This window comes from Amphiprion ocellaris, chromosome 8 (genome assembly GCF_022539595.1).
Source record: "Amphiprion ocellaris isolate individual 3 ecotype Okinawa chromosome 8, ASM2253959v1, whole genome shotgun sequence".
Taxonomy (NCBI): domain Eukaryota; kingdom Metazoa; phylum Chordata; class Actinopteri; family Pomacentridae; genus Amphiprion; species Amphiprion ocellaris.
Window position 1 is genome coordinate 19,069,067 of NC_072773.1, and position 26,164 is coordinate 19,095,230.

The 26,164-nt window shown below is 39.8% G+C and overlaps 2 protein-coding genes across 5 annotated transcripts in view; both read right to left on the minus strand.

The window, feature by feature from the left end:
- The window catches only part of plekhg5b (pleckstrin homology domain containing, family G (with RhoGef domain) member 5b), a 98,414-nt gene extending 82,867 nt beyond the window's left edge, over window positions 1–15,547 (minus strand). Inside the window, exon 1 of one of the 2 annotated variants that reach the window (XM_023276304.3) lies at window positions 14,887–15,547. In XM_023276304.3, the coding sequence (XP_023132072.2) occupies window positions 14,887–14,968 (82 nt within the window). In that variant the 5' untranslated portion in view covers window positions 14,969–15,547. Of the gene's footprint in view, window positions 1–1,455; window positions 2,299–14,886 lie in introns of those variants that run through there. The other variant, XM_035951007.2, reaches the window with a different exon arrangement.
- A 2,682-nt stretch (window positions 15,548–18,229) lies between these two features.
- nol9 (nucleolar protein 9) lies at window positions 18,230–26,131 on the minus strand. 3 transcript variants are annotated; one of them, XM_023276311.3, is made up of 13 exons: window positions 25,904–26,131; window positions 24,854–25,374; window positions 24,532–24,742; window positions 24,295–24,425; window positions 24,025–24,160; window positions 23,248–23,344; window positions 22,835–22,932; window positions 22,182–22,349; window positions 21,765–22,017; window positions 20,932–21,046; window positions 19,945–20,119; window positions 19,373–19,506; window positions 18,230–19,255 (listed from the first exon to the last, which is right to left on the minus strand). In XM_023276311.3, the coding sequence occupies exons 2-13, from the start codon at window positions 25,316–25,318 to the stop codon at window positions 19,136–19,138; spliced, it is 2,103 nt and encodes a 700-aa protein (XP_023132079.1). In that variant the 5' UTR covers window positions 25,319–25,374; window positions 25,904–26,131; the 3' UTR covers window positions 18,230–19,135. The 3 variants fall into 3 exon arrangements, with proteins under 3 accessions (XP_023132079.1, XP_023132080.1, XP_023132078.1); XM_023276312.3 differs by lacking the exon at window positions 25,904–26,131 and adding an exon at window positions 25,757–25,897 and having other exon boundaries at window positions 24,854–25,322; XM_023276310.3 differs by lacking the exon at window positions 25,904–26,131 and adding an exon at window positions 25,757–25,897.
- Between the last annotated feature and the right edge of the window lie 33 nt (window positions 26,132–26,164).

The following is a 26,164-nucleotide window of genomic DNA, read 5'->3' on the forward strand; positions in this document are numbered from 1 at the left end:
TTATCAAAAAGTGTGACGTATAAATGCCGCACCTCCGTGGGTGCCGGTTTGATTTGACAGGTGATGCAGCTGGGCAGCCCATCATAAGAAGCCGCTGTTGCAAAAAGACTCACGCTGTGGAACAAAGGATTCCTCATTTGTTATTTGTCATGTCTCACTTCTTGAGAAACTTTTGTGTGATTTTGGCAGTGTGCTTTGGATTGTTATCACACCAGATTACCCCTCTTCTGCCAAGATTGTGCAGACTGTTAGTCATCTTGCTTGGTATATCCACAGGCATTCAAGGGCCATCTATAAATGTCATGCCCCAACACATTTTTCTTTCATGAATTCCCATATTATCACACTCTCACCTCTGTGCTTCACCGTCAGGACCATGAATTCACTGTGGGATTCCTAATCAGGCCAGATTCCATCTGAGCCGAACAAATTTATCTTGTTCTCATCTGACCACAGAATGGGCTCCTAATGTGCGCATATGTTCTTTAGTAAAGCTTCTTCTTACAGTTTAGTGTCAAGGAGCAAAAAAGGATGTTTTCTTTAGGTCCATAGTAGCTGACTTCATGAACCATCCTTTGTACTGTTTGAGCTGTCACACAAACTTGAATTTCAACTGATAGCCCCCGAGTCAAATAGCACTTGCTAATTTGTTTTTGTAGAAGTAGCACACCGTTCATGTAATCATTTAAAGAAGAAAATACTGCAGTTCTGATAATAATAATAATAATAATAATAATAATAATAATAATAATAATAATAAGTGGTACTATGGCTCCTTTTGTTTCTACTTTAGCGCCTGTATTTTCAATTTTGTCAATACTTGTATTTTTATTGTTCATAGAAGGAAACTCCACTCGTCAATTTAAAAACAGTAATTTGGAATCATTTGACATTCATCTTCAGTTGTATAATGTACAATTCCATTCCTTTCTGCTTAAGTAGCATAATAAAATTTCACAATTTACTGACAATACTGTCAATTTAATTTAAATTATTGAAAATATCCCGTCAGTACTCTATAGTTTACAGTTGACTCCTTTTACATTAAATTTATTTTTGCACACAATGGTTAGTGGTAAATGTACAATAAAATAATTATTTAGGCTTCCATTTTTGTACCTAGTACGTTACTTTTGAATTGTAAAATTTTATTCACTAATATTATGTATTGAGCAGTTGGAACAAAGTAATTTCAATACAGAGATCAATTAGGTCTTCTTATTCTTTGCCTGGTCAAGTTTTATGAATTTACAGATTTTACTAATTTCTTTAAAATTTCTGTTCTTTTAACCACCGACAACCTTTGAAATATGTATATGCGATATCCATCTCAAATAATTCCAAATAAAATAAACATGCAAACACAGACTACTCCACTGTGCACCCTCCTGTTTCGCAAACACACAAAGACATATCCAAATCGTAGTCAGGTGATCAGCCTCATTCCGAGCTTACCACACAGGTCATGGATGACGTCCAGAGATGACGACCAGGAGTAGCGCTCGATTCCCACTTGACTGAGTGAGGATGGCAAAGCCTCCACTTCATAAGCACCACGCTTCTTCCAGTACAGGAACATTGTCACTGTTTTAACCAGCTGTGGCTTTATAGTAAAGACAATAACTAAACTGTCAAACAATCATTGTCCTAAAACTGATATCCTTCCACAGTGTTAATTGTGGAACTGGTTGGTCTAACCAGCCCCTGACCCCCCAAAAGATAACTATCTGAACTTGGGCAGACATTTAACACATTGTTCCCATCAGCCAGCCAGCTCTGCTTTAAACTCTGCCAACTGCCAATGTGTTCATTCAATATCTCCACCTGCACCATTACCTCATCCAGCTCACATTTGCTAAAACTTGCTTTGAACCTTCTGTCAAAGTCTGATCCTATTTCAGCACCAGTCCAAGTGAGCAAACAAAGTTCCTTCAAGTACAGTCCATTAGATCGCCCGGGGACGGCAGTATTGATTCTGCGAGTGGGGCAAGTTTTACGACTGTCATCCAGGTTTTAATGGCCAACTCTTAAGTGATACTGAAACTGATCGGCCTTCTTTCAACAAAACAAAGTCTAATCCGTGTCTCTGAGCCTTCTGCTTCCTGTCGATCCTGTAGATTTTTAGGTTTCCCATTAATCATCCACTGAAAGCCACCCACGAGGAGCTGTCAAGCGCCAAATGTTGCCTTCTTCTAATCCATTTAACGGAGCTATTCCTGACTAAATTACAGGCGTCCAACTGCTAAAAGGTGTTTCAATCTCATCTCCAGGAGCAAGCAGTCCTTCCTTTGCTGTCGTCTTCTCTGAGCCTCGACTTTATCCATGACAAAGTTTCTGAAAATGTGCAAAACTTGACGCAAGCTGCTCATGTTAAAGTCCTGTGTAGGATCTCCTGGCAATAGGGGGGCTTTCTGCCCACTCCATCGGACAAGTGTTGTATTCATGCAGAGGTGAGTTGCATGCTGGGACGGGCAATCTGGGCCAATGGCTTTTGGACTGAGTGACACAAAGATCTCTTTTACGCCTCCTCCTACATCCAGAGTGAACTTTCTTTATGTTTTGCTCAAACTGTAAAAGGCTGACATTTTTCTGCATTAATTGGTGCCCGCGCCCTTTATGTCTCCTGAATGATTTATTCCTTTTTTATGAATCCACCAGCTCTGTGGTGACTGAGCGAAGTTATTTCTGTGGAGGTACAATGCACACATCGGCCTCTTGGACATAAGAAAAACCAAATGAGCAAAAGAAGACTTGTTACAAACGGAGACAATACCCGCAACTTCTTTAATATTTTTCTGAAATAAGCCGAAGGGTTAAAACAACACGAAGTAAGATATCTCAAGTCGAGGCATAATATTTTCCCCAGTGTTGCTGAAAGGCTGATGCACTGCTATTATGCATCTAAAATGGGAGAAGAAATACTGTGAGAATGTGCTGCTCCGGCCGGGGAAAGGGAGGGACGTTGTCACACATAGCGACCCACATGTCCAATTTTGGGATAAGAAATTAGAGGGTAGGATGGGAGCCGGTTTGCTGCTCAGCTCTGGGCTTTGCAGACATATGGTAATAATCTGAAGCAGCTTTGAGCACGCAGCTTCCCTTTTAATGAAGAGCGCAGTTGTGCAGCATGAGAACCGGGCTGCAAATACAAGGGCCAATTTCCACCTACTACAGAAACAAAGCGGGAACCAGAAGTGGTATTAAACAGCCTCGCTTTCATCACCAGCCACCAGATCAGCTTTTAATAAAAAGACACTTTTGTAGCCATATCAAGATCAGAAAATACCTGCTCCATTATGGCAAACTTACTAACATCTAAATGCATTATTTAGATTATGAAAAAAGTCTTATTGAATTCATTTACAAAACTCTTTCGACATTCTTTCCACAGTCAGATGCTTTGGCAGCTGTGTGAGGGCACAAGGTACATTTTCTGGCAATCTTCAGCTCCAGTCAAAGTCTATTAATGTAGGTGAACCTACTCTTTCTACCATCTTTACACAGCCTCCTTCATGGACACATTTCTGAACACCTGTCGAGTTCTAATGTTTTCAGGATCTTGTGAAAGACACATTTCCAAAAACAAAAGGTCAAGTTTAGGGCAACCTAAGGAACTCCACATTGCCCATTATGCAACACCCATCTTTTCAGTTGACCCTCCCTGCCTCTTAAACACCCTCATCTATCAAAGCCCACATCCACAGGGTTCCTCCTAAAAAAAAATAATAATAAATAAATAAATAAAGGAAAAATCAAGTCACAAGTTCAAGCTGGAATAAACCTGATGTAATCACAATAAAATCATCAGGGTTATTTTTTCAGACTTAACAAAGCTCCTCCAGAAACACAGAGGACATTATACAACTGTTTTCATGAGCTGAGCAGCACTCCTCGTGACCCATAAATGGAACTTCATTTGTAAAATTGCTGGAATAAGCGTTTAAAAAAAGCAAAAAAAATTGAAAATTACATAAACCACAGCTGAAGATCTAGCTGTACGTACAGCAGCTGTAGACCTCAGTCAACACATCTGATAACCGAGTTAAGCTTTTCCAACATGTGGCATGCAGCAGTTGAGGCTAAACATCATCTTGATATCAACTGACAGGTTCAAAGTGTGCATCTCTCAACAGTGATAATGCAGTGTTCTGATGCTATAAAGATGATGGAAGGAACATCTCCATATGCTGTCAGCATCAGTGTTTCACAGAAAGGTCATCTTATCATCCAGGACAATAAAAGGAGCCGTTTCACAACGATTGACACTTTATGTGAAAGTTTGATTTGAAGAATACCATCAAGTCTGTCTGGTAAGTGTGAAGCTGCAGCCAAGAGATAGATAGCTTGGCTCCGAGGATCACATCTCTTCTGGCTCTGTCCAAAAGTTTAAAAAAAAAAAAAAGTCCATCAGCATCTCTGAAGCTCACTGATTAACACACGATATCTTGTTTGCTTAATCCTTGTGCAAACTGTAATGTAAAACCAGCAAGTTGTGGTTTCATGTAAACTTTGCTGGCGAGTTCACAGTGACAATAAGACTCAGAGAAGTTGCTGTATCTGACTGCTGGGTACCAAGAAACAGTTATAGCATTAATCTGCCCCTAAAACCGCTATTAGAACCTACATCTGCAATTTAAATGTCTCAGTTTTCTTTAAGTGAGCTTCAAGATGTAGAAAAATAATTGTGATGATCTTACTGTCGCAATGAAAACAAAGACGAGGCTATAAGAAATGTTATACCTTTGTCGTCAATGAATACAGTGGTCCCTCGTCGTATCGTGGTTCACTTTTCGTGGCCTCACTGTATTGCGAATTTTTAAATTGTATATATCTAATTTAAAAATATATAATTAAAACATATTAAAATGAAATAAAATGCATAGTGTACAGCGCTGGGCACTGATTGGCTCACCAACCATAGCATCAGTCTCTTCAGTCTCCCGTGCATAGCATACGTTCAGCATCTCGCCTTGTCCATTTCACATCGACGTCTGATCGCTGCGCACAGTGTTGCTCTGTGGTGATGAGTTTTTGTGAAATGTTTGTAAAATTTATATAGAAAGTGTTTAAGAGCATAGGAAGTGTATACAAGAGTGTGGGAAAGGTTAATAACAGTGTGGAAAATGTGTATAAGAGTGTGGGGAGGTGTTATAAAGCATTAAAATTAGTGGTGGGATGCGATTAAAAAAATTTATCTAATTAATTACAGGCTTTTTAATTAATTAATCGCAATATCGCACTTTTGTCAAATAGCAATATTTGACACAATAAGTGAAGTTTTTCAATTCAAATAAAATTGTGGTTGACAGTTGAATCAATGAATAGACATATACGTGTTTATAATTTTAAATTTCTAAAAAATTTAAAATGGGACATATATTCATTTGAATAAACACACCTGACATGTTTGAAATGAATGAATACAGGAGTTACTGTCATTACTGTCACTATTGTTAACTCAGCAACCTCGCATTTATCTTGGCGTGAGACAGAAATAGCAGGTAAAACCTCCTGGTGTTTTCAGCCTGAACGAAGCAGCTTCTCCATAGAATCCCTGCAGTATTAATGGTGCGCTGAGAAATGAGAGTGTGAGCGGCTGCAGGATGATGAGACTGTAAATGAGTCTGCTGGGAGTGTGTGTGCTGTAGGGAAAAGAAGTGTGTGAGTCGGGGTGTTGACAGAGGGAGTGCAGTTAAAGGCTTGTGCGTGCCCATGTGGAGGAGGCTGGGGGTTATATTTAGCAAAGTGGCCCATCAAACGGGCCGAGGTTAACCCTTCACCAGCAATCCAGGGGTTATTTAAGATTCCTCTGTGTGAATGTCCTGCAAGAAGAAAATGCAAATGATTTCAAACCAAATGAGCACTTCGAAAACCTCTTCAAGCAAGACGGTACCTCTGTCATGACACAGCGATTAGTAAGTCCAGCTTTTGTCTGGTTATCTATTAATCTGCACAGGTGTGATGTTGCTGGATTATCCAAAGTTATCAATCTGCTCTTATACTGAAACACATGAAGAAGACGCCTGAACAAGAGTGTGCTTTTTTTTATGCTTCAAGTGGTTGTTTTACTCAAACCTCCACAGAAACATCATCTGCTATTAGCATGTTTTCAACTATTTCAATGGCGTCTGTTGTAACTGATCAAGCTCCTGGTGTCACTGTGAGCTGTCTGCTTTCCTCTGATCAATAAAAATCAAATCATCCGTACATTAACAATTCACACGTAGCTACTTCCATCCTGTAAATTTCTGCTGTCAGGCAGCCCGATGAAGACAGTCTGTCCGGCTGCTCTGCTTTCAGCTTCTGAGGAGCTGCTGACAGACAGACAGCTGACTGAGTGGATTTCAGAGTCGGCGTGAGACTGCAGCGATTTGAGCTAAATACACGTGTCGGCATGTTAATGTGCTCACAGTGACTATGAAAGGCTAAAATAAAACCAATCAGTGCCTCCTACCTGATCCCTTCAGAATCAGAAAAGCAATGAAGCCATATAAACTTCTACCTTCATCCTATGAATATTTTCCTAGTTGCAGGCCCTTCAAGTACACAGGGGTCACACCTTTTAATCTGCGATACATTTTCCAGCATTTTTCAGACTTCATAACTTCACATGTACAGAGCACATGACACTTTCAGGAATGAAAAACACATTTGAGCTCTGTTATGTAAAGCACAATGTATAGCAGGGGTTCAGCCTGGGAGATAATGCTTCCCAAGTACCACGAATCCTAATATCCGCAGACATGGTTGAAGCATGCAATAGGCTTATCCCAGTACAGGCAGAACTACAACACACACACACACACACACACACAAAAACTAACAACCATCATATTATTTTATAGTAATTTAATGTAGGCTAAATCCATCAGTCACCGTCACCACCATGTCTAAACTGTAGCACTGAGTAAACATACAGCATGTAGGAGCAGCAGATTCAACAATTATGGCTAAAATGTGGTATTTCTGATCAGTCTTAGTTTATCTGATTTCTGAAAATCATCTCACAACCCACCCACAGTGTCTCGCGACCTCCAGGTGGGTCCCAACCCTCACTATTCACGCAGAGCTAAAACGATACATTGATCAGTCTGCAACTATTTCGATCATTGCTCAAGCTTCTTTACCAAGAAAATGTACTGCTTTTCTTTGTTTTATATCATTTAACATGGAGTATTTTTGATTTTTGTACTGTTTGTGGAACAAGACAGGATACTGGAGAATGTCAACTTGGGAAACAGTGACTAGAAAAAGTGGATTTTTAACAAAAATTTATTTTTCACCATTTTCTTTCAATAATTGGGAAAAAAAAAAATCACACGCTGATAAGTAATGAAAGTAACTGCAAGTTACAGCCCAAGTACAATGTCAACATCTGTTTGATTTATTAACTATCACTAATTTACCGCTAATTAAGCCAAACCAAAAAGGGAGGACAGGAGCACCTACACTTTTGCAGATTACTAGTTAATAATCTCTTTAAATCATAGTAGAGCTCAATGAGGAGGACCAAAGTTATTACAATTCACTGTGAAAATAACAACATTTTGTGACAATCTGTTCAGGTGCTGAGTCGGACCTTGCAAAGATATTAAGATTCTTCATTTTTCTGGGGAAAATTTCACATCCATTCATCAAATAGCTGTTGAAAACAGGTAGATGTTGCCATATTATCTTTGGATGCTCGCCGAGGCACCGATAAATCAACCATCAGAGTGTTGCTGCGAGAAGACGATCACTGAGAGACGTCGTGTAATTTAACAGTCCATCCTTAAAGCAGCAGCTCAGAGGGACAAACAACCACTCTTCAACTTGTTGATATGAATAATCCCATAATTGAAACAATCTGGTTGAAATTGCAGAGGGGGCTACCTTTGAGAAGCCAATAACAGAGTGAACGGGAATCAAAAACACTTATTCCCTAAAAGTACAGTTATTGTCATGTGGAAGGCTGCGATACGGGTAAACAGTCATTTAGCCTGGGTGGAGGTTAGATGTGTGGAAGGACGGATTCAGAGATAAACATCTGAAGTTATGTTTCAGGTTAAAGAAGGTGTATATGTGTGTGTGACCTTTCCACAGCGCCTTTAATCATCCGCTGCTCGCTGTTGGTCTATTTACAACATGATCAGGACCAGACAGGGCTTTTGATCATATTAGTTGCCTAAATTTGTTTGAAGTGAGCAAAGCGATGTGGCTGATGAATTTAAAAAAAGCAAGACTGACCAAAGAATAAATATACGAGCTGATTTCATATGCAAACTGAAGGAAAATGCAAAGCAGAGCTGAACGCTTGTTCTCTGTATGATGATGCAAAACAGGACAGCAAACCCCTTCAGGGCAAAGAGCAGCACACTGTCTGAAATGTGAACCTAAGAAACACGCCACTACTGTACAGCAATGTGCCAAGAAAGGAGAATAACAACTATACAAAGTGCTGCGAATAAGGGTAAGAAGAGCTGCGTGTAAGAGGACTAGAAGCTTCTGTTTCCGATCACATACTTCCAAGTGTTGTGGGAGCCCTTTGTAAGAGCAAAGGATGATGGGAAAAGATGCGTGAGACAAGAAGGAAAAGAAAACAAGCCTCCGGCTGTGAGCGCGTTTAAGACAATGACTTCATCTGGGAGTATAAACAGCAGAAAGTGACGCTGCAGTCACATGTGGAAAGCTGCAACACCTGCTTTGTCTGAAATGTGATATTCACCTGCCACATTCAAGGAATAGTTCCACATTTTAGAACAGGTGCTTTTAATCGTTTACCTCTTTCACACCTGTCGGTTAAAGCCCTGATAATCGATATCTTTATATTGACAAGCTTCGTCACCTGACTGCTATTTACGTGAAGCTTTACAGCATCTTTCAACTCATCGTTTCCGCATCATTTTTGGAAACATCTGTACAACTGAAATATGCCTGCAGCACCAGCATACACATAGACCAGATGATCATCACATCTTCACAGCTAAACAGCCTGAGAGTTCATATAAGAGCTGGGTTCTGCTCAACCAGAAGTATTCTTGAGGACATGTTTTCTGCCCATTTGTTTTTGGTTTTTTTTACAATGAGTCTGCGAAAAAAAAAAGCAACTTGTGACTTTAGCTAACTGTGCAATCTTAATTCAATGTGCATTTTTATTTTTAGAAAACAAATCATTAAGCTCAGCAACAACAAAAAAGCCTTTCTCTAGTCTTTTTGAGTTATAACAACTTCTAATGAAATTATGTTTAAGCAACAAACTACATTGACTAAGGGGATTTGGCTTTTTCTCTAGCATCCAAGGTATTTTAATTACTACTCTAAACTGTCTGAAATTGTCCAGTCATGTTAAAATACAGCAGGTGACTTCAAATCTTGAACTCAAGGTGAAGAAAAAATAAGTTAGCAATAATTTGATTAATTTACTACAACTAGAATTTGGTTTTAAATCATTTAACATGGAAATTTCAGTTACACGCAACATTATATCAGCCCATTCAACCAAAGTAAAGTCTGCAACTTCAACGCTTTAAAGCTCTAAATCAGTAAATTAGAATTTCTGTCTGTAATGTTAGCTGCTATTTTATGCCTTTTAATATATGCATGTCTAAACTGTTATTTATTAATCTGGGTTGTTTGCCTTCTTGTTTGCAAAATTGTGCAAACAGAATTCCATTGAGAAGAATTTTTTATTTTTTATTTTTTTTAAACTTTAACTCAAACTAAACGGTTCCAGTAGTAGGGGGATAAAATGTTGTGATGCATTTTTAAAGCCCGACGGATAAACTCCAGAATTACGCTACAAAAAGGTACCGTAAAATTTTTCACATTGGAATTTTATTATTACTCCGCCAAGGAACGGCGGAGTTATGTGACGATCGCCGTTGGTTTGTCTGTCTGTCTGTCTTTTACCAACATTACACAAAAATGGATGAACGGATTTGGATGAAATTTTCAGGGAAGGTCGGAAATGACACAAGGACCAACTGATTAGATTTTGGTAGTGATGTGGCTCATAGAGCCACGGATTTGGTAAAGATTTCTGTGTCACTGCGAGACAACAACACGGCATCACTGTAACTATGACTACAAGTGAACACTACGTCAGCTGCCTGCTGACAAACACATGATAGAGATCCTACTACAAATTGACCGCTGCAGACTTATCCGTCGGAAATGATACAAGGAACAATAGATTCAATTGTGGGGGTGTTTCCAAGTCCCATCAATTCCTGCCATCCACTACATATTTAAGTCACGCGATTCAGTATCCGTACTTAACGTACACATACATAACACACACCCTGTGCTGAGTGCAAGGTCATTTTGTGTGTCAGTATGTCTATATTAAATGGCCACATTCTATGAGGTTTTCTGCCACAATTTTTTTCAAGATTTCAGCAGCTGAAAATGATATAACGACTGAGCAGCCTTGGCAGAGTACTGTGCTCTGAGTGCTTTTCTTGTTTGGTTCGTGATCCAGAATTACTGCTTCACATCTATAGTAAGAAGCTGTTAAAAGATGACAAAATATTTGCTATGGCTTTGCTCAAAGTACTAAATATTTCTCCATATGGACAACAGCATGTTTCAGTTTTTCATACAGAGCAAAAAAATCACAAACTATAACATAAAATATGCTGAGGACTAAAAGCCGGTGGACCACGAGGTTAGCAGGACTACAGCTGTCTATCAGCAGAGCTTCAACAAAGAGGAGAGTTTTCAAAGAGGAATCCCCCTGCAGAAGAAACAGGACACCAAAACACATTCAACTGAACAACAAAAGCTTCAATATCGCTTTTCTTAATTCAAAACACACATCTGGGGTGAATATGATGGGTGTAAATGTGAGGAACAAGTTGTTTGTGTAATGGGACCTGAATAAACTCCCTGTGGAGCTGTGGTTCAATCCATGTGCACCAAGTACAGAAGAGACATGATGAGATGGAAAGAAGGAAGGAAGGAAGGAAGGAAGGAAGGAAACACTCTGACATGAGGAAGAGCATCATTGCATCACTGTGTGGTTTGATTTCATTACAGTCTGTAACATTCAGCCATAGAAAGGAAGAGGAAGTGCTTTGAAGCGAGGCTGACCAAGATTTACTGTGGTACAAGAAAAGGCAAACTTGGAAACCAAGAGTTTGAGGAAAGTTATGACCAGAGCCGTGAAAACATTACTACTGACCTGCTGTGCAGTGCAACACTTTTAGAAAGTACATAAACGTTGCTGTGAAATAAAATACATATGTTAGGACAACTTGCAACATTACACATGAAACTGGGATGACTGTTTTGAAGCAGTAGGAGACGAGACAGGAAAAAAAAAACAAAAACAAAAAGCAAATCACGACCTGGAATGGCATCAGGAAAAGGCAGAAATGCAAAGAAGGGAAAAGAGAAAGGAAATCACATTGGAACAATGGAAAGACAGTCTGACGGAGGAAGTTTCAACTGTAACAAGCCACGAGCCAGGCCAAAATCACTAACACACACGGGCACACACATGCAGACACACACAACATTGCATGTGTGCACAAATTACAGCAGTCTAGTTGGGCTCCAGCAGAAAGCCTCAACAGTCCACATGTTCCCTCAGAGATCTGCAGCTTTTTCACATTAAATCCCCCAAAACTCTGAGAAAATCCTCTCACCAGCATGTCCTAGCAGCTGTTATGCACCTTATTATTATATTACTATATTAATATAACATAGATGTTGTCATTTCCATTTTAAAAAGTTTTTAGCTTTCAGTTTTAGTAACAATTTAGTTATTTTAACAATTTTGCTGCTTTATACAGATAATAACAAGCAAAATCACAGAAACAACACATTAATTTAAATGTTGACTTAAATAAATAAATGGATAAAAAACTAATTTAAAAAAAACAATCTCCTGTTCTATAAATGGTAGTTAGTTCTTGTGCAACATTTGATGCAATAAAACTAAACTATTTTTGCTGTACCTAACTCAGCAAAAAACAAACATTATTTTACAGGTATTTGTTGTTATTTGAAAGAAAAATGTTGTATATTAAGCACTGAAAAATGCTGAAAAATTCAAGCAGTTATTTTACATATTTTGTCTGTATTGTTAAATTCCAGATAATATCCAGTAAGATCACAGAAGGAAAACATTAATTTAGATGTTTACTCTAAAATAAGATCAAATAAAAGATGTCACATAAAAAAATCTATTTTTTTAAATAGTGACTATAAAATCAACTATTTGACTGTATTTAGATCTGCTAAATTTTACAAATATTTTCTGTTATTTTCACAGCATTTCACAGGTTTTTAAGTATTTTTTCTGACATTTGGAAGCCAGTTTTTTTAACAGATTTTTTATTTTATTTTTTTTTTTTTAAACAGTCTGTTTCTAAGGTAAAGAACACACTTTGAACATCAGTTTATCAGCCAACATGGGCCTCAAGTGTTTACGGCAAAATGGAAGTCGGCTCATTTGCAATTCTATGTAAACTCCATCTGCAATGAAGATCATGTGACACGATCACAAGCTCCAATGTGGCTACTGTTTCTCATTTTTTAAACCTAAAGAAATCTTTAACGCTCAGGAAAAATAATCCAATTCCATATCAGCTGGTGAATTCTGCCTAGCAGTGAAAATCCTGACATACGAACAAATGCAGCAACTAAACAGACTGTTCAGGAGAACTTTGAGACTCATCTCTGAGGCCAACATGAACAAAAAGATAGATTGAAAATAGTCATTTTGATCTAACTTTAGTGATTTCTTATCAAAATTTAGACAGCACCATTTCCAGCATCTTAGATGAAAAGACGTGCTGCTTTTCTCTGGTGTATACCGTTGGAAAATATAGAAACTTGGGCGATTGGTCTGTTGGTAAAACTGACAAGACATTTAAAGATATTTGTCTGCATTTTTTGAGACTGAATACTAAATTGTAAATGATTAACAGGGAAAATAAACTCCAGATTTATCAGCAACAAGAAGCAATTATTCCTTGCACTGACTACATCTCTACAGCTAATCTGGCACTGGCATAAATCTACAAAGACCGATATTTGAACAACAGATGAAAATGATAATATCCATAAAGTATGGGTCCATGAAATGACCACAATAAATAGTAAAACTAAAGTAAATCTGAGTCATCAAAGTATTCATTTAAGCCTGAGCATCACATGCTCTTTCCAGTGACTTTTAACATGGCAGCAATGAATCATGGCATACAGAGTTGAGATTTTTAAGTCTGTGTTTTTGCTTTTCGCTGGACGACAGAGACCAGACAAGACATCTGGTCCCAGATTAGACCAGTGTGTTTAAGACAAGCTTAAGACTCCGGTGGCCTGGAACACTGAAGGGTTCCAGACTCAACCAATTAAGGCTGCTAAACTTTAACTCCATGCTTACTTCACCCACTGCATGAACCCGTGAACTGCCAGCACTGCATACATCACACATGTAAAGTCGAGAGAGAGACGAAAGATCAGAGCTGAACCAAACGGTCAAGAGTATAAATCAGCACCGATTTCAGCAGCTTTGCGTCCCTTTAGGCATTTTACAGTGATACATTTTCTTTGTCTTGTAGGATTGTAAACTTGAGAACAAGCTTGAGAAATGTTCATAATTTCTTAATATTTAACTGAATAGCTGAGAAAATCATTTGTAGACAACAGTTAGATGGCGGCCTACACTATGTAAAGTAATTTGAGGGACATATTTCCACCACGTAATAGATGGTTGGAAGATTAAAGAAAAAAAACATCTAATTTACTGACTTCTTTCATGTCACAAACACTATTTTGATGGGTTGGGTTGGCATACAAATGTCGCCTCAACTTAACATTGTATGTAATAGAAACTCCAATTTCTGGGTTTGTTGATTTAAAACTAAATTTAAGTTGATGTAATTGAATGAAATTGGCTTGATAACTACATTTTTCGTCACTTTTTGTTCAGGATTTATATCTTAACATGCCTCTACAATCAAAACTAGTATTTAAAAATAAATTTGACTTTAGAGGAGAAGCTAATTACAGTAAGTCAAAGTAGACTGTTGGTTCAACCTAGTTTCACAAGAAAGTGTCATAACTCAAAAAAATGCCAACATTTGCCTTGATTTTTGGATTTGTAAAGTATTTAAGTGAAGTAATGCTCCGAATGAATCTAACTTATCCTTGTGCTTTGGTGATGGTAGTTTGCTTTTGTGGGTTCTATCAACCTAAAATTACACTTTGTCCCTCTAAACTGGTTTTCTAATTTTAGTAAATGGCCAAAAAAAAATTGTTTTCCCAGCCTGTGTCGAGCAAAGAAAAAGAAAGGCGTCCAATCGCAAAATCGTGTTTTACAGTCTATGTTTGGGCCAAGCAACTTGATTTAAGTGCATCTACCCCAAACTGGCAGTATTAATAACACTTGTTAACCGAATTTGGATAAACTTAACTCAGTCTTGTGTTACCAGATGAAGCGAGTCATTCGAGTTGCTCCAATAAATCTCTTTTTCCTATTACCACAGTGTAAATGATGAGCAGCGAAAGAGCAGAGGAGGGCAGAGCATCTCAGGTAAACAGCATTAACTGGAGATTTACAAGAGGCAGCATCCATCATGTGAGTGTGTACTGAGATCCTGAGATCTTTCACCAAGCTTCAGATCAGAGTGTTCTGTGCTCTGAAATATCTCTGCCTCCAGCTGGGACGATTGCTCAGGTCACTTGCCAAATCCTAGCCATTAACTTTGATGACTGGAGGAAAAAGCACGACACACAAAAAAAAAAGACCTGAGGATCAAAGTCATGGGAGCTGCTCTGTTCTGCTTCCTTAAAGATTTACACAAGGTGTCTTCTAAAGCATGCAGGTGACTCATTTTCCGGCAGAATGAGCTGCTGCATGAAGGTGATCAGTAGCTGACTTCATGAATTTTTACTTACTGAGTCGTAATCTGAGACCAAGCCAGCTCCTCGGTGGCGATTTGTGCAGGACCGAATTCATGGTCCACTTGTTTGGCACCATTTACGCACTCGGTCGTTGTTGAATCCTCCTCTGCACCAACACTGGCTCCTCAGGTCTGTCTGTCGGTGTGATCAGCCAGCAACAACAAAAAACTGTGTGACTAGCAGTCTTCTCTATGCCATTTTCTCCTCGTTCCCTCCTGTGAAACGCGCTGCGCTCTGGCTGGAGGATCGAGCACAATGCTGCAGCACATATCACGGTGAACGGTCGGAAAACAGTCGCAAAATAAAGCATCCAAGTCACCGCAGAGCTAATGTGGCACAGCTGCGGGCTGGACGCGCCGCTAAGCTCTTAATAACCTGTTGCAGGCTGCATACACACACATGCAGAAGTAGAAGAAATCTCCTCGACGTCCACCGTTTCTCGGTGAAGCTCGGTCGGTGCAGGATTTCGAAGAGAAAGAAAGAAAGAAAACCTTCTTCGGGGCCTTTAAAGCTGCACCTCCGTGGGTGAAGCTCCTTCTAGCAACTTTGCGCGTCGTGCAGCCGAAGTTGAGCACTCATTGTCCAGACGAGTCGTCTCGCCGCCTTCCCTGCTCCACCAGCTCCCCTCCATTCATTCACACAAACGGGATCCACAAAGACTCGAGTGCAGTTTGTCTCGCAAGTGGCGCAAAGCTGCTGCTAGAGGCGCCAAAGATCCGCAACATCCACTCCATCCAGCGCTGCACTCATTTAGTCCGCTTCAGAGTCAGTAGGAAACAGTGTGTGACACTAGTTAACTATCCCAGCAACAATACCACTGAAGTTACTGGTCGCGAAACCTTAAGGCAATGTCCAGGGAACGTTCCCGAAGGTTTCCTGAGGGTTAGCTTTTCAAGTTCCCACAACTTTTTCGCTCTATTTTTCTCAAAGATCCCATGAAAGTTTACTTAAGGTTACATTGTTCACTAAACCTTCAGAGAACATCCAGAAAACATTCCCTGATGGTTACTATGTTCCCTGAAGCTTCAGAGAACATTCAGGGAACATTTGCCAAATATTCCCTGAAGGTGACCGGTCACTAAACCTTCAAAGAATGCTGAGGCAGCATTCCCTGAATATTCCCTGAAGGTTCTGTGAGAGTTACTGCCACTGTGCCTTGAGAGAGCATCCAGGGAATGTTTACTAAAGGTCACTTTCCAAGAAACACTCCCTGGAGATTCCTTGAAGACTACTTTTCCCTGAAGGTTACTTTCTACTGACCCTTGAGACAACGTCGAGGGACTATTCCTAGAAGATTTCATTAAGGTTTCCCGAAGGTTACACTGTTGGCTGAACCTTCAGAGAACAGTCACACAACATTCCCTGATAGTTACTTTGTTCACTGAACCTTTAGAGAACATTCAGGTAACATTCTGATAGTTACTTTGTTCACTGAACCTTTAGAGAACATTCAGGTAACATTCCCTGATTATTTCCCTGAACGTTTAGTGACCAGTTACCTTCAGGGAATGCCAAGACAACATTCCCTGAACATTCCCTAAAGGTTCTGTGAGAGTTACTGTCGTGCCTTGAGAGAACATCCCCTGAAGGTTACTTTTCACTGAACCTTGAGAAAACATACACAGAATGCTCCCTGGGGATTCCTTGATGACTACTTTTCCCTGAAGGTTGCTTTCTACTGAGCCTTGAGACAACATCTAGGGAATATTCCCAGAAGATTTCATTAAGGTTTCCCAAAGGTTACGTTGTTGGCTGAACCTTCAGAGAACAGTCAGACAACATTCCCTGATGGTTACTTTGTTCACTGAACCTTCAGAACATCTACTGAATACTCCCTGTACATTCCCTGAAGGCTACTGGTCAGTAAACATTCCCTGAACACTCCGGAAAGGTTCTGTGAGAGTTACTGTCGCTGTACCTTGAGAGAACATGCAGGGGACATTCCCTAAAGGTTACTTTCCACTGAACCTTTGAGAAAATGTCCAGGGAATATTCCCTGAAGGTTTCATTAAGGTTGCCTGAAGGTCACATTGTTGGCTGAACCTTCAGAGAACGCCCAGGGAATGTTCACCTAACAGTCTTCTTGTGGTTATTCAGTTTGCTGAACCTTACAATAACATGAAACTGTGCTAAATATTCCCATTGTCCTGTTGTTTGAACTGAACAGGGGGATTTGAGTGCTTACAATAGCAGCACATTCAGTCTCATTGTTACATTTTGCAGCACAGTTTGTCTGCAGGCAGCAGATGAACAGGCATCACAGGAGTGTGGCACAGATTACTTGAGAAAAATCAAGAGTTTACTGCCAACACAAGGCTTACGACTAAAATACAGCAACACAGCTGAGATTTCTGCATGACTTTGCAGGTGCTCTCAGTGCTTTTCTGTTTAACGTTCCAAGCTTTGAACAGATCAAGAACCTCTTCCAGACCCACCATGTGAACAATACTTAACAAAACAGCCCATGTAACCTGTCAGAGCTGCAACTAGTCGTCATTTTCATAATCAGCTAGACAGCCAGTTTTTTTTTTTCACTTGATACAGTAATGGTTTGGTGTCCAAAATGTCAGAAAACAGTTGGATAAAATTCCTGTTATAGTTCTCTGTAGCCCAAATAGATGTCTTTGAACAGCTTGTTTCTTCCAATCAACAACCCCAGCGGGACCAAAAATAATGAATTTACTGCCACTGACGAGAAAGAAACATTTCAAATGTGCACAAACTGAGAAGCCAGTGGATTAATGGACTAATGATTGCAGGTGCAATTCCTACAAGTCATGCACTAATGAGAAAACATGTCAGAAAGTTGGTTCATGTCTGCTTTCTCTTGGAAGCTCTGCAGTGAGATTTTTCTTTGATTTGCATGAAGTCTAGGGGAAAACATCTGACCTGACAAAGCCAAAACAATGACTCTGCCAAAGTGTAGCTGTGCTGTCTTTGTACGCTCCCACACCCAATAAAGAGGCGGGGAACAGCGAACAAAGAAAAGCGAGGGGGCACAGAGGCGATAGTAAAACAGCCCACTTAACAAATTAGCTATTCTCTGCTCCATGAGAGGCTGTTTACGGCTGAGTCCTCTGCTCAGATAAATGTAAAGGTCAGTCTACATGCAGGGGCAAGTCACTCTGACGAAGTTGGTAATTTCTTAAATTAGCCTGCCTCTAAAACCATTAAGAAACATTACAGCTCTCCTGTATTACAGGCTTGAGTCTCAGCAGCTTTTATTGCGGCTTTCCTGCCCTTCAGACGTTTTGTAAGTGAACATCTGCTGTTGATCAAAGCTAAATCACAACATAAATGTCTGCTGCCCCCTTGAGGGGAAAAAAAGGCTACAATCTAGAAACAAGGTTTTTATTTTTATCCTTTACAGCCACATAAGAAATTGTAAACAAAACCCCCTGAATGGCCTGTAAGTGCAGAAACACAATAGTGTCCCTTTAACAAATGCAAAGCAGAGATATACAGCAGTAAAAATGGAGACAGTTTAGTTAAGTCTTTGACTGGCATACAAACAAGACTGGTAAAATGTGTCATTTTTATGTAAATCCATCCGATTCACAGAAAACGTCATGTAAAAGACTCCTCCTTAACTCCGACATGCACTTCTTTACCTAACTGATGGATGTAAGCATAAACAACGTGGAAAACGTTGGCAATGGACAGTTTATCCAATATTACAGTTTTCAAAAATGAAGGGACCACACTGCATACTGGGATAGATTAGTTAAAAATCCTGCTTTAAACCTACATGGATACAAGATTGTATCTATCAACCGCCAGTAACACTGATCCAAAATACAACTGAACGCAAGAAACGCAAAGCCTGAACAAAAGTTGTTTTCATTTTATATCTGGCAGATATTTCATTTTGGAATGTCACCTACAAAGAAGAGACATCACATAACAGCATCAACTACAAGGTATTGTAATATATTACTGTCCATGTGGAGACTGAGAAACTGAAAACTCCTTCACAGCGCCTCCAAATGTCCATACAGTAGCAGGTTAGAAGACCTGGTGAGAACGTTTTCATTGACAATCGTGTCATTGGGAACCTTTTCCAAAAAAACAGAGTCCAGGCAGATGATGGCAGCCGTCGCTACCTGCAGTTTGAAACCTAAAATAGAAAATAGTCCCACCTCAACCTCAGTTCTGTACATTCAAAGGCCAGTGCTGACTGGTTTGTTGTAAGACACCAGTCAAGAAATGTAAAGGGCAAAAATACAATGCTGCAGAAAAAATATCACTGCATCCCCACTTGACTGGGCCTCATCAGTCCCTTAAAAACTCGCAGCTTTCCTGCACCAGTGAGATCAAAACTGTAGTCTGTAGTCACATAGGGCCTCTCCCCTTCAACGCCAGGCTGAAACAGAGACAAAGACACCATAAGTCACAATAAAAGACAGTTTTGGACAGTGACGTATGGCTTTATGAGCTGTTATGTCATTTTAAGAGCATAGTGTATGAGCTGAACGCTGACCTGTGATGTGAGGATACATGAAGGCAATGAAATGGCTCCCAAGAGGAGGCAGTTGACCTTCCGAAGGACGGCGGGATCTACCGGTGTCAGAACATAGTACAGACCTCGAGCCACGTCAATACCTCGAAGCACGCCTGGAAGACATCAACAGGTAAATACACTGAATTTTGACACTCTAAACAGTAAATGTGATTATCAATTTGGCCATAGTTGTGAAGCCCTGCTGTATAGGTCTATGTACTGTAAACCCCCTTGTCGGTGCATGACGTCTTTGTCAAACAAAACAAAAAGATATCTGTTTAATTAGTACAACCTAACATATTTCAGTTTTTTATATTAATAACCCCACTTCATGGTCAAACCTGTATTTTGAACATAATTAAATGTCCACCTCAGTTTGAGACGAAGAAAATCGTTACCAATATTTTCCCACATATTTGCTTTTCTTAAGTTTAGAAAACAAAAATGGATTAAAAAATATAGCTGCTCAAAGTCATCATTATTTTCACCCGTACATAAGTGGAACTAAACAAAGAGGAAGTAAAGCCATAGTCAATGAAGAAGTGGCATACCTAAGCCCACACATGGACAGATGGGGGCCTGGGACAGCAGGACTGGACCCCCTCTGCTGGCTACTTTCTCTGACAGGCAGCAGAGTCCCACCAGACTGGCGTTGGCAGCATAAAGCATGTGAGTGGGCACCACCTCGCAGTGGATCACACCTAAAGCCACTGCTGTATTAGGCACCTGTGGGTTCAGTTCAGTTTAGTTAGTATGTCCACAAACTATTTTAGTTTTATAACGAGATACATGCTGGAAAATAAACTTTTGTCTATGTCTAATTGAGACTCAAAACTAAGATTTGTAAAATATTTTGGCCAAATCTTTGGAATTTCATCTTGCTTACATTCAGGAAGGTAAAATAAGCCTTGTATGTTTTTAAATTTCAACATGAGGAAACTGGAACTTTGCACGGAGACATACTATGACAAACTGTATATATATATATAAAAATCCATTTTCACATCAGTTTTTGTTTTGCTATGAATAAGTCTATATCACCATTTTGGAATGTCAAAATCTCAAAAAACTCGAACCTCGTCTTTTCATTTTAGCCACTGTGTTTGATCTTTGTCCAACAAAGACTGTATTTTTAGTAGGAAATATCAATACATCCACGTAAATATACTACAGGAACTTTCAGAGGCCACCCTTTTTTCCCCTATTTTCGAGGGCCAATAATTAAAAATGTAGCCTCTAATGGCACCATTCAGTTCCACTGGTGACAACAGTTTAATCTGTGTCCTCTCCAAACTTTGTGACTGTGTTATGTTTCTAGATATACTGAACTCTTAATTAGTTTCCATGGTAACATACATTTTTTTAGGGTTAAAAATCAGAAAATCCCAGGTCTGAAAACATCAAAATATTCATCAAAGTTATTTTTTTGGCCTCAATGACCATATTTATTAAGACTGAATACAGTCTGAGACATTGTGGCAACATATTTCTTGAAATCTGTCTGAACAGACACAGACTAGCCCACGTTTCTGATGTACCTGGTATGGGGTGAGGCTGTGTAGAGGTCTAACTGGTCCAGGGTCAGAAGACTGCAGCTGACTCAGGTAGGCCAGCAGAGACAGCTCTCTGTGCTCATTAGTTCGCTGGTGCTTCCTGTCAAACACATCATTATACAGTAAAGCTACTGGTTTAGAATAGTGAAAGCTTCCGTGCTGTTTGTTAAAACCACAAACTATATATACAGGTGGACGTAGACTCCGGGTTTGAAAAGTGAAGCCAGTGCAGAAGTACCTTAAACCTTGTGCTTGTGACTTCTTTCTGACTTATCTGTACCCAGCTGCTGTAACATGTGGATTTCCCCAGTGAGGGATCAATAAAGTTTATCTTATCTCATCTTACCTTCTTTCTTTCTAATGGCCAGCAGGAGTGGAATCCTCTGGTTGCAAAAAGAAGTCAGATTGTATAGAAGTTTACAAGAAAATTATCCTACTTTTTACTTAATCTGTTACCTTTGTAAATATCTTCCTAAAGAGTTTATGGTCTCAGTCACACATTTCAAGGCTTTAAATACAGTATGGTGTTATTTTTTTTAGAGCATGATCCCATTTAGAGTAAAATAGACCATAAATCAGAGTATGCTTCAAGGTGGGGCTACACTGTGATTGGCTACCCCATGGGTGTTCAAAATGCCCTCAAGTTCTCAGTCAAATCCAGCTGTCACATGTCTGGTTTAAAAGGGCAAAATACCAAACTTTGAGGCTTCAAAACAGCAGTACACAAACTAATGGGTGAGGTCACAGTGGCTCTATCCATCCTTTATATACAGTCTATGGTTAATATCATAATAACAGGCTGATAGTGGTGGACTCACGCTGTTCCTTGGCGCCCCACTCCTTGAAACTCTGATTGTACAGCAAGGTGGGAGTAGCTTCTGGGGGGGCTGTGGCTCTCTGTAAACTCGTCCAGAGCGGTCTGGGCAGGCGGGTGCGTTTGAAATCCGTGTGCCGTCCTCAGAAACTCTGGAGTGAGGGCAGCACACTGAGAGACGCCACCGTGACTGAGCTGGACGACATGTGAGACTGGGAAGAAGCGGATCATGTCCACCAGCAGCTGGAATCCAAATCCTGTGACAGACACAGGTCCAAGCAGTGTTTACTCTAAGCACGAATAAAAAATGAAATCCATATTCAGCGTCTTTGAGTTTTTGGAAAAGCGCTTTATAAATGAAATTTATTATTATTATTATTATATTTTTTCACTGCTGTCACAGAGGGTTGGCTGAGCTGACCTTTGACCCAGCCCATGGTGTTGATAACGACGGGAGTCTCTCGGCTCTGGCAGCGTCTATGCCACAAGGACTTGAGAGATTCCAAGTAGCGGTCCAAGTCTGACTCGCATGATGACTGACCATAGTAGATCATGTGCTCTGGGGTGTGCTGGTGTGTGAAAGGAGGACCTGGAAAACAAGTTAATATGAGTCTACTGACCCCTTCTTACCAAAACAGTGCAGGACTGACATGTGGAGAAAAACACTTAAAATACATGTTATATGAATAGTGAACATGTACCTATCTAGTTGGTAAACAAGCTAATTCACTTTATTGCTGCATCAGATGAAATATCTATACAGTAAAGCTACATGAAGCCAGAGCTAGCACCTTGTTAGCCAAGCATAAAGCCCAGAAACTGGAAAAAAGGCATTCTGGCTCTGTCCGAAGGAAACAAAAAACGCCAACCAGCACCTCTTAAGCTTGCTAATTAACATGCTACATTTAATTTTTTAAATCTGTGTGAAGGATGAAGAAGTCTGTGTCATTGTCACATTGTCAAACTAACACCTAACATAGGTATTAATAAGCAAGTACATAAACACACAGCAGAAACAAATGGAATCAGAACAATATGTGAAACTGTGAAGCAACAAGAAGAGAAAAAACATACCCAGAAGTGGTTCTGTGATTGTACCCAAAGACAGGCAACCAGCAGGAGTGAATTCTGTTTGACCAAGGTCACCCTCCAAGTAGTCTACACTAGCAGTGCTACAGAAAAACAGGACATAATATTACCCTGCATGTCACACTGACTACTTTTACATCTGAGAGTTAACTGAGTACAAAGCTCTATGGGAAATCAGTGAACACAGTAAACTGTAATAGGGTGTAACAAAGAAACAATAAAGAGACTATACAGAGAAAAAGAGCACAGCCAAAGATGTAGCAAACAAAAATCATAAAAAGTATTTAAGCAACAACTTCTACAAACAAACAGAAAAACTTAACATATATAAACAAAGAAGTACATATGGTTCATGTAGAAATGAAGACAGTAAGTATGTCAACCTTGAGAGAACTTACTGATTCAATAAGGTATTGATGAGGAGTCGAATAAATGTTGACTTGCCCACATTCTTGGTCCCACATACAAGAATAACAGCACAACCATCCATATCTCCTGTGAATGAAAGACATGTCTGTATGTTGGCTTCATCAGTCTGTTGTAAATAATGTTTTTTTGTCATTCAGACTAAGAGGTCTATTAGATAAATGTTTTATGGATCTATTTAGCCTTTACAGTATACAAAAAACAGATTTTTTTCCCACAAAATATAGACAGTGACACTGCTGAGAACACCGGTGAGTTGAAAAGTTTAATGATATGTGTTTTCTGTTCTCCTGCAGGCTACATTGCAGCAGAAGTAGATGTATTTCTCTAGTAAAACCAAACAATGAATGACTACTAAGAGTGCAAGAGGCACTTGCTCTGCTTTTCACTGTGAATCTCCTATTAATGTGTTCATGCATTTAATATTATTTCCCCCAAGAAAAATGCAATAAAGGAAAATTTATTAATTATGTCAGATGCTGAATCAAAACAATAAAACATAAGTTCACAGGCTGAACTGACATGAGTGTTTCAACAGCTTTTAAACACAGTGCTCTAAAAAATATGCTGAAAAAAAGACACACTTTTAATATGTCTCTGTAGTGAACTACGTGCTCCTTCACCTTTTACATAATTTGGACTTATTCTGTGTGTGAACAAAAGTGGTACTAGTTGCAGTCGAATAGGATAAACATGTAAACATTTAAACATCATCTTACAAATGAAATGCATGTTTGAAAGTGGCTTACCTCTGCAAGCATTCACTACTGTGTTAAGGGCATCTTGGTAGCTCTTTGGCATTTTCAGGCCTTCAATCATGCTAGTCAGTGGAATCATCCCCAAACCATTGAGCGGAGTGTCAAGAACAGCTGACATGAGTTCACTCTGCAAACACACGGGAAGGAAAAGCTTTTACTAGACTGACATGTGAAAATGATCCTAACAACAGCCTGTGTGCAAATGCTCGCAATTTTCTCATGTGGTTAAACTGTTTGATTCAGTGACTGTAGTCAACTTACAACAGGGGGGCTGAACAATTCACTTAGATCTGTGAAGCTTGACAGAAACCGTGTCAGAGGCGTCTCCATGGGTTCCAACAGGATGATAGTTGAGCTTGAAGTTAAATTTTTTAGCAGCTTCTTCCGTGGTGCTGCAAAAAGCATGGTCCAATGAGTATCACAAGAATACGTCTCAACACTATCTTTTGCAACTGTTGTGTTCCCATATAAATCTCTAGGCTCAGCTGAGTTGTTTACCTCCTGTAAGATATTTCTGCAGGATGTGCGACGCCCGTGTTCTGTTATTTCTACTGTCATCAGAGCTTTGCAGTGCTCTAATGGTCAGTGGACAATGTGAGGCTGGAGAGAAGAGTGGGTACGACTGCTGGCCTTCTTCAATAGTGAATCCCATCACTTCTACACGACCATACAGACAGGTCAAAAAACACTTCCCACGGAAACACAGGGTCTGCAGGAAAGGAATGAAATTCTTAGTCATAGCAATGAATTAACATTCATTATTTGTGTGCCTGATTGCTGTCACATATATTGATTCTATTAAAAATGCAGTGAAGAATACCTGATCCTTTTGCATAATAAGCACTGCGCGGTTTTGTCGATCATCTCTCTGTGCACACTGATGCAGAGCCTCCCCCTCCAGTCTGCCCGGCTGGCCAACCTCCACATCATCTGAGGTCTCCACACCGTTCTTGTGAATTAACTGGGAATACTCTTTCCATTCCTGCGAGTCATCTGACTCTTTGTCCAAGTTGAACACAGAACTTCCATTAGCCTGAGTGTATGATTTCTTAGATCCAGACTGAGGAGGGGTTATCTTAGGGTCAGAGACAGGTTTGGCTCTATTTTTCAGTCTCTTGACGGAGGGCTTTTTCTTCACTGACACCTGGTGCTCCTTTATCATCCTGGCCATGACAGGACTAGAGTTTATATCAGAGGAACTGATGGGAGGCCTGCACCGTTTGCCTCTAACATCCTTCCACTTCTGAGATTTACTCCTCGCCTGTGTGTTTTTGTTCACCTTCATGATCCTGTAATCAACAATTACTCATGTGGGAGCTGATGGGAAATACACGGGGGAGTCTGCCAAGAGAGAACGTTTATATCAGAAAGTTTAACTAGCTAACACAACAAGCAACTGAGGAATCCTCAAGGTCTTTTCAAAATTAATATCTGCATAATTTAGCTTCACTTTGTAGCCTGAGAATTCATTAGCATTTTGGAGATAAGCTAATCATGCTAACGAGCTACCTATGTATTGCCAGTGTTTCATATGCTCAACACCTGAGGCTGAGTGCTGAATAAATGTACCGTTAAAGAGGAACAAACAATTAGCAAACAATAACACAACCTGAATTTTAAACTTGGCGTCAAGTTATCACGGCTAACGTCCCTACCAAAGCATTTACAGGAGCTAGCAACAGTTGCTAGCTAACGTTGCAGAAGCCTGACAAATCATACTTACCCCCGCTTAGAAAAAACAAGACTGAAGTGTAGGGAACACGCTCGGTGATTTTAGTAAGCGAAGAGCATTAATATTTTGCCTAAGTAAAGCCAAGGAGCCAGCCAGCTGTCCATACAGCAACGCTAACAGTCTAGCAGATTAGCTTACATGTGTGAGCAGCAAACAGACGCCGCGTCTGGATGGTCAACTGTAGCTTTTCCCGGAGTGTTATTATTTACAAGGAGGTATTTGAAGAAAAAAAATGTATTGTTTTTTTTGCTTTTCATAAGAAGCAAAATCATCAAAAAGAAAAGTACCTACAAACAATAATTAAATTTTTTGGATGTTTTATTGTTACTGTTGTGAATTGTTGGCGTTTAATGTTGGACAACAGAAACGTTTCCCGGAGTTCCGTCGCGTTAATAGCGT

Coding starts and splice junctions, on each gene's coding strand:
- nol9 (XM_023276311.3), bottom strand. CDS start 25,318: ATGAAGGTGAACAAAAACACACAGGCGAGGAGTAAATCTCAGAAGTGG. Junction 22,350..22,834: donor AATCACAGAACCACTTCTGG/GTATGTTTTTTC, acceptor CTTGTTTTCCAG/GTCCTCCTTTCACACACCAG. Junction 19,507..19,944: donor CTGTCCATGTGTGGGCTTAG/GTATGCCACTTC, acceptor GATGTCTTCCAG/GCGTGCTTCGAGGTATTGAC.